The sequence below is a fragment of the Glandiceps talaboti genome, chromosome 12 (assembly GCF_964340395.1).
Source record: "Glandiceps talaboti chromosome 12, keGlaTala1.1, whole genome shotgun sequence".
In the NCBI taxonomy this organism is placed as follows: Eukaryota; Metazoa; Hemichordata; class Enteropneusta; family Spengelidae; genus Glandiceps; species Glandiceps talaboti.
This window is the reverse complement of record NC_135560.1, coordinates 8,765,008-8,778,535: the sequence shown is the minus strand read 5'-3', so window position 1 is coordinate 8,778,535 and position 13,528 is coordinate 8,765,008. Positions and strand designations below refer to the sequence as shown.

General features: G+C 35.6%; 1 protein-coding gene across 1 annotated transcript; it reads right to left on the bottom strand.

Moving 5' to 3' along the window:
* Window positions 1–7,616: 7,616 nt before the first annotated feature.
* LOC144443862 (uncharacterized) lies at window positions 7,617–12,528 on the bottom strand. Its single transcript, XM_078133445.1, has 5 exons — window positions 12,400–12,528; window positions 11,540–11,681; window positions 9,661–10,242; window positions 8,631–8,774; window positions 7,617–7,870 (listed from the first exon to the last, which is right to left on the bottom strand). The coding sequence occupies exons 1-5, from the start codon at window positions 12,526–12,528 to the stop codon at window positions 7,617–7,619; spliced, it is 1,251 nt and encodes a 416-aa protein (XP_077989571.1).
* Window positions 12,529–13,528: the final 1,000 nt, after the last annotated feature.

Sequence of the window (13,528 nt, the reverse complement as noted above, 5' to 3'; positions counted from 1 at the left end):
TAAATGCATACATTTGATATTACCAACATGAATGTATGAAGATATAATGAGATAATGAAAATGATACTGAAGTTGCAATGCCTGATTAGCTAGGTCACAGAATCATGGCGACTAGCTGACAAACATTATAGTTATTACCAGTTGGCTAATGTCCTGCCAAGATGGTTTGTATGGGTGCATGCAAACATGCAGATATTCCTGTATCATTTTCGCAAGCCGGAGCATATATTTCTGCTGACACCACAAAATAATACTGTGGCTTAATTCATTCAGAAATCTCATTTTTAGAGTATGGGTATTGATTATTTATGAGTAATTACATCATAGCGATCAAACAAATCAATGACCTCATTTAGGGTGATATAATTTCAAAACAGTATGGCAGAAACATGCTGATCAACAACCAAAATCCGTATTTGTCATAAATCGTGGAAATAAATGTTTGACAAATCTCAATGTGAGTACAGATTGGGGTTTCAGTAGAATTGTCATTTTTGTGCTGAAATTATGACGGACATGGGCAAGAACCCACTACTTCGTGTTTAAGATCCAGAGACGACTCCCGAAATGAGTGCCGTGGGCTGGGGCAGTGAGTAGTGCTCTACCATATATTCCCACGCAAGTTGTAACATGAGCATGTCAGTGTTCAGTCCTTTTAGTCCACTATAAAATCATTATTGTTCAGTTCTACACAACACTTCAATGACAACAATTTGTGAATACATCAATTTTTTATGCAAATTTGAATGAAACAAATTGTGTTTTTATATGTACTGAATATCAATCATGAAAAGTTTGCTTACAAACAAAACTACATAGTATAGGTAATAACATTACCAGTTACATGTATGGAGCGAAGCTTCATGGGAAAGGCGGGCGAGTCTAAAGAACTGTTTATTATACTTGATATTTTGCAGAATGGCCACACACGCAATGTTTAACGTCATTTTCTGTTCTAAAAAATTTCCTGCCAGTTCATACAGTGGAAACCACATTTCACATTCTCGCAGAACAGTCTATTTTCACGCTGATCTGCATGCTAAATAAAATGGGCTTTCTGATTGGCTCTTACTGTTAGTCTAAGAAGCTGATTTCCAAATTTGCTGAATAGTAGCCAATTCAACCACGGCTGCTGCGTGGGGACATCTGTTAATAAAGCACTGCCATAAAGAGGCTAGTGGTTTATAGCAAAGTCATGTACAGCCATTACTTCCCTTATGCCCAGGGATAAAAGAATACCTATGAAATTTATTGACAAGCTATCTGTTTGAAAATGCATTGTTAGCCAGTTTTCATTCGGAAAAGTGCATACTCATTCATAAGGTATTGCCTTAATTGCAAAATATCATTAACTATACTAATTATCAAATAAAATAAAAAACTACAGAAACAGGACATGCATGCTCTGTTATCTCGATGTGTTTACCAAATTATATAGATATTAAAGCTTGTATTCGTAAAAGATGGTTCAAATTACTGTAAATCGTTAATTATGCATTTGCCTCAATATTTATGTGATGTTTACCAAAACCTATTCAGTTCATATTACAATTAGCATTAGGAAGATTTGCAGCAAGTTTCATTAGAAGTGATTAAGGGAGTTGCACAGGGTAGGACTCTCAATAAAAATATGTAAATTCAATTCAATAAATGTATTTATACACATTTGAATAAGAATTAGCAAGGGACAAACAGGAAATGTACAGGTAAATCAACCTCAAACTGTGACTGGAATTGACATGTTTGTATTTTGCTAAAGAGTTTCTTTTATTTATGATGACAGCGGTGAAAAAAAACCCAACAATTGCCTTGTAAAAATTGAAAAATATGAAAAATATGACATTAATATACACACGTATCAAATTTCATCATAACATAAACAAACAATATTTTAATGTTTTGCTGATATGTTGAATATATAAAGAACAAACTGAAAATATGGAGTCAATATCTTTATTTTTAACAAAGTTATGACATTTTTACTAAATAAAGAATTGGGATGAAAAATAGCGTATTCAACAACCTTAAGTTTTTGAGATATCTTGTCCACACACAGACACAGACACAGACAAAGTATGATCTTCCCATTTATGGAAGGTAAAAGAGTGCATTCATAACGTAAAGACAAGGGTTGAATTACATATGACCACAATTTACCATCCACTCTGAAGAATAAAGCATGCCTTTATACATACATCCCGACAAGAATACAATATTCAAAATAGAAATAAATCAACAAAGGTAATGATTATCAATATCAAAATTGACAATTAGCCAAATTTTAATTTCCTTTTATTGCAACTTAAAACTGATTATTTTACTGGCCGGAATTTACCATTGATTCTCCAAGTCTCCTTTGGGAATCCAATGGAGCATGGTAAGTTAGAAAAGACTATCAAATGGTTACATTGTATAATATCATTTGTTGGCAACCTGCAGTATGTTGTATGCCTATATAGCTATACATTGGTGGTGGTGGTGGTGGTGGTGGGGAGGGAGGTAAAAAACTGACCCTTATATCAAGTTATATGACAGGACAATATACATTCATCCCACGCATGGTATTTTCATACAATAAACACAAAGTGAATCTACACTGAACATGATAGAGGAGCATTTTATTCTCTGTAAAGCCTTCAAAAATGTACTTACACCCCTTTATAATAATGCAAATATATCATGTCACATACAATACAAATTGTGGTACCTAGACATTGTGGTACCCATAGGCAAAAGTGTGAGGGCATTGCGGTCACAAAGGTTTCCTTTTCAAATATAGAATGCTCTAACATGTAAGTTTCCATCTAAACATTTTTCCTAAATATGGGTTTGATACAGATGAGTATTTTTTCCATGCTTCATGGAATTTGTGTCCATCAATCATGGAGAAAAGGTTAAAATCGAATTCAAAAAATCATGTAAATTGCACATATCAAGCTTCTAGCAAAGAATTGTAAAGGTAGGTAGTCTTCAATGTGTAGTGTTCCATATGGCCAAAAATCCCCATTCAAGGGTCTGTAGCATTTCTATATTAAATAATGGGTCCAGATTTCACAGAAAATCATCCATAGAAATAGATAGCTTGTTTTGGTACCTGTGGAACACCCCAGTCTATAAGTTGTATTAATACCCATCTGGGCAGCACCATTAGGATGGTTATTACATGTACCAGTCTATAAGTTGTATTAGTACCCATCTGGGCAGCACCATTAGGGTAATTATTATTACGTGTACCAGTCTATAAGTTGTATTAGTACCCATCTGGGCAGCACCATTATGGTAATTATTATTACGTGTACCAGTCTATAAGTTGTATTAGTACCCATCTGGGCAGCACCATTAGGGTAATTATTACGTGTACCAGTCGATAAGTTGTATTCATACCCATTTGGGCAGCACCATTAGGATGGTTATTACATGTACCAGTCTATAAGTTGTATTCGTACCCATCTGGGCAGCACCATTAGGGTAATTATTACGTGTACCAGTCGATAAGTTATATTCATACCCATTTGGGCAGCACCATTAGGATGGTTATTACATGTACCAGTCTATAAGTTGTATTCGTACCCATCTGGGCAGCACCATTAGGGTAATTATTACGTGTACCAGTCTATAAGTTGTATTCATACCCATCTAAGCAGCAACATTAGGGTAATTATTACATGTACCAGTCTATAAGTTGTATTAATACCCATCTGGGCAGCAACATTAGTGTAATTATTACGTGTACCAGTCGATAAGTTGTATTCATACCCATTTGGGCAGCACCATTAGGATGGTTATTACATGTACCAGTCTATAAGTTGTATTCGTACCCATCTGGGCAGCACCATTAGGGTAATTATTACGTGTACCAGTCTATAAGTTGTATTCATACCCATCTAAGCAGCAACATTAGGGTAATTATTACATGTACCAGTCTATAAGTTGTATTAATACCCATCTGGGCAGCAACATTAGTGTAATTATTACGTGTACCAGTCGATAAGTTGTATTCATACCCATTTGGGCAGCACCATTAGGATGGTTATTACATGTACCAGTCTATAAGTTGTATTCGTACCCATCTGGGCAGCACCATTAGGGTAATTATTACGTGTACCAGTCGATAAGTTATATTCATACCCATTTGGGCAGCACCATTAGGATGGTTATTACATGTACCAGTCTATAAGTTGTATTCGTACCCATCTGGGCAGCACCATTAGGGTAATTATTACGTGTACCAGTCTATAAGTTGTATTCATACCCATCTAAGCAGCAACATTAGGGTAATTATTACATGTACCAGTCTATAAGTTGTATTAATACCCATCTGGGCAGCAACATTAGTGTAATTATTACATGTACCAGTCTATAAGTTGTATTAGTACCCATCTGGGCAGCAACAGTAGTGTAATTATTACATGTACCAGTCTATAAGTTGTATTAGTACCCATCTGGGCAGCAACAGTAGTGTAATTATTACATGTACCAGTCTATAAGTTGTATTAATACCCATTTGGGCAGCAACAGTAGGGTAATTATTACGTGTACAAGTCTATATGTTGTATTAGTACCCATCTGGGCAGCAAAATTAGGGTAATTATTACATGTACAAGTCTATATGTTGTATTAGTACCCATCTGTGCAGCAACATTAGGATAATTATTACGTGTACAAGTCTATATGTTGTATTAATACCCATTTGGGCAGCAACAGTAGGGTAATTATTACATGTACCAGTCTATAAGTTGTATTAGTACCCATCTGGGCAGCAACAGTAGGGTAATTATTACGTGTACCAGTCTATAAGTTGTGTTCATACCCATCTGGGCAGCAACAGTAGGGTAATTATTACGTGTACCAGTCTATAAGTTGTATTCATACCAATCTGGGCAGCAACATTAGGATAATTATATGTGTACCAGTCTATAAGTTGTATTCCTACCCATCTGGGCAGCACCATTAGGGTAATTATTATGTGTACAAGTCTATAAGTTGTATTAGTACCCATCTGGGCAGCAAAATTAGGGTAATTATTACATGTACCAGTCTATAAGTTGTATTCCTACCCATCTGGGCAACAACATTAGGAGAATTATATGTGTACCAGTCAATAAGTTGTATTCGTACCCATTTGGGCAGCACCATTAGGGTAATTATTATGTGTACCAGTCTATAAGTTGTATTCATACCCATCTGGGCAGCAACAGTAGGGTAATTATTATGTGTACCAGTCTATAAGTTGTATTCATACCAATCTGGGCAGCACCATTAGAGTAATTATTACATGTACCAGTCTATAAGTTGTATTCTTACCCATCTTGGCAGCAACATTAGTGTAATTATTACATGTACCAGTCTATAAGTTGTATTCTTACCCATTTGGGCAGCATCATTAGAGTAATTATTACATGTACCAGTCTATAAGTTGTATTCTTACCCATCTGGGCAGCACCATTAGGGTAATTATTACGTGTACCAGTCGATAAGTTATATTCATACCCATTTGGGCAGCACCATTAGGATGGTTATTACATGTACCAGTCTATAAGTTGTATTCGTACCCATCTGGGCAGCACCATTAGGGTAATTATTACGTGTACCAGTCTATAAGTTGTATTCATACCCATCTAAGCAGCAACATTAGGGTAATTATTACATGTACCAGTCTATAAGTTGTATTAATACCCATCTGGGCAGCAACATTAGTGTAATTATTACATGTACCAGTCTATAAGTTGTATTAGTACCCATCTGGGCAGCAACAGTAGTGTAATTATTACATGTACCAGTCTATAAGTTGTATTAGTACCCATCTGGGCAGCAACAGTAGTGTAATTATTACATGTACCAGTCTATAAGTTGTATTAATACCCATTTGGGCAGCAACAGTAGGGTAATTATTACGTGTACAAGTCTATATGTTGTATTAGTACCCATCTGGGCAGCAAAATTAGGGTAATTATTACATGTACAAGTCTATATGTTGTATTAGTACCCATCTGTGCAGCAACATTAGGATAATTATTACGTGTACAAGTCTATATGTTGTATTAATACCCATTTGGGCAGCAACAGTAGGGTAATTATTACATGTACCAGTCTATAAGTTGTATTAGTACCCATCTGGGCAGCAACAGTAGGGTAATTATTACGTGTACCAGTCTATAAGTTGTATTCATACCAATCTGGGCTAATTATTATGTGTACCAGTCTATAAGTTGTATTCATACCCATCTGGGCAGCAACAGTAGGGTAATTATTACGTGTACCAGTCTATAAGTTGTATTCATACCAATCTGGGCAGCAACATTAGGATAATTATATGTGTACCAGTCTATAAGTTGTATTCCTACCCATCTGGGCAGCACCATTAGGGTAATTATTATGTGTACAAGTCTATAAGTTGTATTAGTACCCATCTGGGCAGCAAAATTAGGGTAATTATTACATGTACCAGTCTATAAGTTGTATTCCTACCCATCTGGGCAACAACATTAGGAGAATTATATGTGTACCAGTCAATAAGTTGTATTCGTACCCATTTGGGCAGCACCATTAGGGTAATTATTATGTGTACCAGTCTATAAGTTGTATTCATACCCATCTGGGCAGCAACAGTAGGGTAATTATTATGTGTACCAGTCTATAAGTTGTATTCATACCAATCTGGGCAGCACCATTAGAGTAATTATTACATGTACCAGTCTATAAGTTGTATTCTTACCCATCTTGGCAGCAACATTAGTGTAATTATTACATGTACCAGTCTATAAGTTGTATTCTTACCCATTTGGGCAGCATCATTAGAGTAATTATTACATGTACCAGTCTATAAGTTGTATTCTTACCCATCTGGGCAGCACCATTAGGGTAATTATTATGTGTGCCAGTCTATAAGTTGTATTAGTACCCATTTGGGCACCACCATTAGGGTAATTATTATGTGTGCCAGTCTATAAGTTGTATTCATACCCATCTGGGCAGCACCATTAGGGTAATTATTATGTGTACAAGTCTATAAGTTGTATTAGTACCCATCTGGGCAGCAAAATTAGGGTAATTATTACATGTACCAGTCTATAAGTTGTATTCCTACCCATCTGGGCAACAACATTAGGAGAATTATATGTGTACCAGTCAATAAGTTGTATTCGTACCCATTTGGGCAGCACCATTAGGGTAATTATTGTGTACCAGTCTATAAGTTGTATTCATACCCATCTGGGCAGCAACAGTAGGGTAATTATTACGTGTACCAGTCTATAAGTTGTATTCATACCAATCTGGGCAGCAACATTAGGATAATTATATGTGTACCAGTCTATAAGTTGTATTCCTACCCATCTGGGCAGCAACATTATGGTAATTATTATGTGTACAGTTTCTATGACTCTGGTATAATCAGGTATAGAATTATAACTTCAGTATAATGTGCATAATTCTGCCTACAATCATTTTGACAGCTGCAATTGATTTGGCCATCAACTTTAAATAAAACTTTGAAACTGTCTCTCGCCCGGGTAGAACAATATATAATCCCAGCATCCAACAAGACTCATTCTGTCTGCCATTCTAGTGATATCATCAAATGATCTGATGGCACACCAGTGGTAATTGGATATTTACTACAGTTTGGCTGTCATCTTTGGATTCACTCTAAATCTAACTCTGAAATTGTCTCTGGGTAGATCATGATCCCAGCTTGCAGCAATAATCATTCTGGCTGCCATTCTACCAATTTCATCAGCTGATTTGGCTGCATATCCATTCCCACCAGTAGTTATTCCTAGTGTTGGTGTAATCATATCACAGTATAGTTGATTTGTTGGAGTCATTGTTGTAATACAAATTCCATCATGGGTGGCTACGATATTTACACCTGTAAGACCATGATGATTAAAAGTAGAATTATAATACTAATGCTTAGAATTACATCAAGCAGTTACTTTGGAAGCCCACTGAGGTTCGAAACTATGGTAAAATATTCTAGTAATAGTACAGGGGCACGCCTATTCAATGGATTTAACAGGACGCTTTTTGGGGTAAATGTCTGATTTTGTCTGAGGCAAATCTGAGTGTGGAATTTGCAGACCATTTCAAACTGTTCCGTTTACTGGAAAGTGTCTCATTAAATGAGAGTATGGTTGAAATAATAGGGGTTAATAATTAAGCACCTTTCCATTTCATCATTTTCATGTCATGTTATAAATGTTTTCTATATACTGCCTTCTATACATGTGATCATCTGTGATCTCTGGCATCAGCGTTCTCTTCAACAGGAAGTTTAGTTTGTACTAGAACATGTGAGTAACAGTTCCTTTTTAGGTCTTAGTTGATGTTACAGTAAACTGGGGAATGGGGATGTGGATTTTTTTAGATTTTTATTTATACAAAAGTGTAAGGTTTATAGACAACAACTAGGTGAGACTGCGTAAATAATTACTGTGCACCATCTTGTTACTTTACCTTTTTTACATTTTGCCTATGGATTTACTATTATGCCATGGCATTGCTTTCCATAGCATGTTGTATAAAATTTACTATAATTATTAAACATGCAACTGTTGGGAAATGTATATGCATGGCTATGTAAAACAGCAAACACAAATACCAGGGTACAAAAAATGTAAATGTTTTACCATTCACCAGTTTCTCCAGGTGGTTTTGAAGGATCTGAGGTACAAGCTTGTTTCCATTGCTCTTAAACCATTCAGTAACTTCTGCAGCAGTAAATAGTGGTGTTTTATACATCCCAGAAATTCCAATTTTCATGTAATATTTCCCTGATAAGAAAAGAAATTCATGTCATGATAATAAACTAACTTATATTTTTTTTATGGGAATTTGATAAAATGAGACACTTTCAAATATAGTGATGGGAAAGAAGGCCTTCAAGAAAAACTGAGACAAGCACCAATGTTGTTTTATCACAACTGTATACTTTTGGCATGGCTATGGGTTCATTTTTTGGAGTGTTAGTGTCTGGGACATAATTTAATTGGTGCACATCACTATTGTTACCTTTGCAAGAGGCACTGTTTGGGTGTCGGTATAGACATAGCCGTGGTTGCTATGTGCATTTGTACATACTTTTGAATTTGCATTCACTGGACTATTCCTTACTATGTGTTATCTTTGCAAAATTCACTAGCATTTGGCCATTGCTAAGGATTCAGCTAAAGTTTGTATGTACATTAGACTTTATTTTTTGAATATTCATTCATGTGACTACCCATCAGTGCTGTTATGTTTTGTTTGCTAGTGTTTGGCTGTTGCTAAGGGTATTGTAATGCTTGCTTTGCACATTAGTGTTTATTTCTAAATTATGTCCCAGACACTTAAATATCACTTCAATGAAACTTGCTGCAAATCTTCCAAATGCTAATTGTAATATGAACTGAATAGGTTTTGGTAAACATCACATAAATATTGAGGCAAATGCAAACGATTTTCAGTAATATGAACAATATCTTACGAATGCAAGCTTTAATATCTATATAATTTGGTAAACACATCGAGATAACAGAGCATGCATGTCCTGTTTCTGTAGCTTTTCAATCATTAGACTCCCTGGCTAAAAAATATATTTTTATATTTCCAAAAATGTGCCTCACTTCAAATGAGACTATAATTTCAATTGGCAAAAACAAAAATTGAAATGATTCATACCGTTTGGATACGTGATAGGTGGTAATATATAACAATCATATTTATTTGGACTTTCATTTTCTTTGTAAATAAGACATGGCATATCTTTCAGTTTTATTGCATCTTCGTCACTCAGTTCAGCAAACAACAATGTTGCTCCTGATAATTGCACATCCAATTCCTTTCCCCGAGGAAGCAGGTCTCTGAATCTTGTGAAAGCTCCCGTTGTTAGAAGCACTCTCCTGGCATGGATGACTTGACCTTTGGCTGTTGTCACTTTCATACATTTGGAACCATCCAATTGGTTAGTTTCAGTCACCTGATCTACTACATCATCAATGATGTCACAGCCTTGTAGATGAGCAGCAGTTTGTTGTGCCTTCACCTGTGCTCTTGGACTCACATGGCCAGCATCTTGCTTCTCAAGTATACCCACATCATTTAATTTGAATGAGAAATATGGATATTTTGTTTCCAGACTTCTTTTGTCCAACTCTTCCACCTTTATCTTCATACTAAGGGCATTTTCTTTCACTTTCTGATGGTATGAATCACCCATTTTGCTTACATTGATGTAGCCAACATCATTATAAAACTTCACCCCTAAAATTTCAAATATAAGAATAATAATACATATTCAGAGAAAATTCAACGATACAAAAATACACAAGCTCTTTTGTTATCAGTTTAACTACCAGGAATTAAACTGAAGCTGTGACTTTCAAAATTATGCTTGATAATTTCATTGTTTTGGCACTTTAACATGGTCATGCACCTTGGAAATAAACTATTTAACCTTTGCTGTTGTTGTTTTTCCTTGTTCAAGCAAACTCCATCCCAATCCCAGTTCAATTAAAGAAAATAATTTGTACACCATACAAACTTTTGAAGTAGCGGTCAAAATGTTATAAAAATTAAGCCATTTTTAAATCCAATATGGCTGCCGAATATTGTGTTAACTTTATATTGGGAAAATAAAAGTTGTCGATTTGGAAAATAAAAGTTATTGATTTGCTTGACAAATAACGTAGACCACAAATTTCTTTTATCGTTTAAAAAGAACCAGAAGCAAACTTCCTTATATCAATATAGCAAAGTTTGGAGATATTTAACAACTTAGATTTTCACTGAATTTGTTCCATTCAGATGCATTCTCCCAATACCTTAAAGACCAAAAAACCAAAGTTGTAGATAATTGTGCAGTACATTGTGTACACAGTACATTTTCTCTCACAAAAGTTGCAGTTCCCTTTTTATTACATGCCTAAATATGCACATGCAATCATGCCTTTCTTTGATTTAGGAACACCCAATATACTTGTGCGAAGCTTTTACAATTTTGTAATATTGCCCTTGGGTAATATGTAAAATAAGGCATAGCAGAACTATAGTGCTGACTTTGACTGATGATGTAATTTTTCAGACTCTTCTTAGTAAGACATATTATTGAAATTCACTTCTACAGACAATAGAAACATCCCAATCATATTTCAAAGGAATCAGTCTGGTGGTTTTTGAGAAGTCATCCACAGACACACACACTGATGGACAGACAGACAGACACATACCATCCTTATAGCACTACTGTATACACTGCATACAGTTGTACTGAAAATCACAATGTTTCACAAAAGTGCCATCAAATTTTGGCAATCTAACCAGATGAAAATTGTAAAACAAAAAAAATGTATTCCTCATATGTAATATTATGTACAAATAAAATAAATATTACAGTCGCAATATGGGTATTTGCACCTCAGATAGGTGTGTTATCCCTGCCCTCATCGTGTCAAGCACATTGCTGTCCATTCCTATTGTGCAAACACCCATGACATTGTCATACATTGAATCAACATAATATCTCTGTATCTTGCAATGGGAATCAGAACACATCACCTACCTGTTCTCTGTTCTAGGTCTCTGTATCTTGCAATGGATCTCTGTCCAAGTTCAGCCCAGATTGGATCAGGGTCCAGTGACCTTGTGATGCGACCTTCATCATAATGAGACCCAAATATCCCATGATTACATTCCTGTATGTCCTGCAAAGTATCCAAAGTTTACATCATAATGGTGGCTTAAGGCTACCAATGATGAAAATTGTTATAATCGTTATTATTTTTATTCGGACCTATGACTTTCATCTGTATTTTTCATATATCTAACAGAATTTATTTATATAAATACAATGTATAATAAGTGATTGACTAATTGTGAAGCAGTGTTAGTCTAAGAGCACCCTTACAATAAGTTTCCTGTAAGCTTTGATTTACAATCACCCCACAGTGTTATTGAATTTCTCTAACAGCAAAACAATTAATTGTTTAGACCAGTCATTCTACAAATAAAATACTATCGGCATTTCTGTCATGGCCAATCAATCTTTGCGATTTGTGTGAGATAGTGAGAACAACTTTTTAAGAACAAATTAAAAATATTGAATTTCGAAAGACTTAATTTGACTCTTGTGGTTAAATTCACATGCTGGACTTGAGCAAATATATTAAATGGATGACTCTCTGATAACACAGTGGAATCAATTTACCTGGGTGTTACAGGTTGTACCTTGACAGAGGTGAAGCAAGGGCACTAACTATCTGACAATGAACACAGTGGAATCACTTTACCTGGGTGTTACAGGTTGTACCTTGACAGAGGTGAAGCAAGGGCACTTAAACTATCTGATAACTTTCTGACACGTACCCCACCCAGTCATTATTAACAATACATATCACACACATACACATCTGCTAAATTTACCTTTGGTTCTTTTGGTCCAATAAGACAGACTTTTAAACTTGGTGATATAAGTGTTGCATGACGAGCTGCTGCAGATCCAATCATTCCAGCACCAACAATACAGATATCATAATGACTGGTATCTACCATTTTAACCTGGAGAACCTAAAGAAAACTTACTAGTATCAAGTGCTCCAGGTGGGACTAAAGTCCAGCGTTCTGTCATTAGTATACAAAATGAATAATGACATGAAAATACAATCAGTTGACCTGTGACAAAGACAAATGCAATGAGTTGGACTTCCTTAATACCACTGGAGCTGGCACTGTTGCTAAGTTCACCACTCGAGGACGACCCGAAGGGTTGCGAGTCCGAAGCACGAGTGAAAGCTTTCACTCGTGCTTCGCACTCGGTAGTGGTAAACTGGGCAACAGCGCCAGCTCCTGTGTTCTTTACAATATTTCAAAGTTGAGATTACCGAGGGACTATTTTATCTTCCAAAATCAAGTATACTAGAAGCAGAAATATGCCTGACTCGACTCTTCCTCTAGTTTCACTTCGAGTCTTGCTGAGGTCACCATTGTCCTCACCTGCAACACTCCATGATGGAGTACAAGATCTTGATCTATGAGATGGACGTATGGTAGATTCATTAGATTATGACATGTAACATGTAAACATCTATTCATTAAAAGCCTCTAACTTTAAAAACACCCCCATCCTCCATCCCAATAACTCAAATGGTATATTGCTGTAGGCTTTCTCGCGTTGTTTTCCGAGACTTTCATCAAAGCACGGAGATTCTAACATCGTGGAACATTCTACAACATATATCACAGTCATATGAAGACAAGTAATTTGAAACTCTGGAGATAAATTTATTTCTAGTATAGTGGTTTTAAAACTTCTTTCGTAAATGTACAGGGGACTTAGTATTGGAGTCCTATATAATTAAACACACTTAGGAAATGACTTTGTTCCCTAAATCACTCTTTCGATGATTGGTTACTACAGCCTAAGTTTGATTACAACTCATTCTATCTCGTAGAACATGCTTGGGTTTAAATAGTATTAATTACTCTTCATGTTTCACTTTCTCTATATTTTGTGTACGCAAAATTTAAAATGGTTGCGCATTGGAAGTAATTT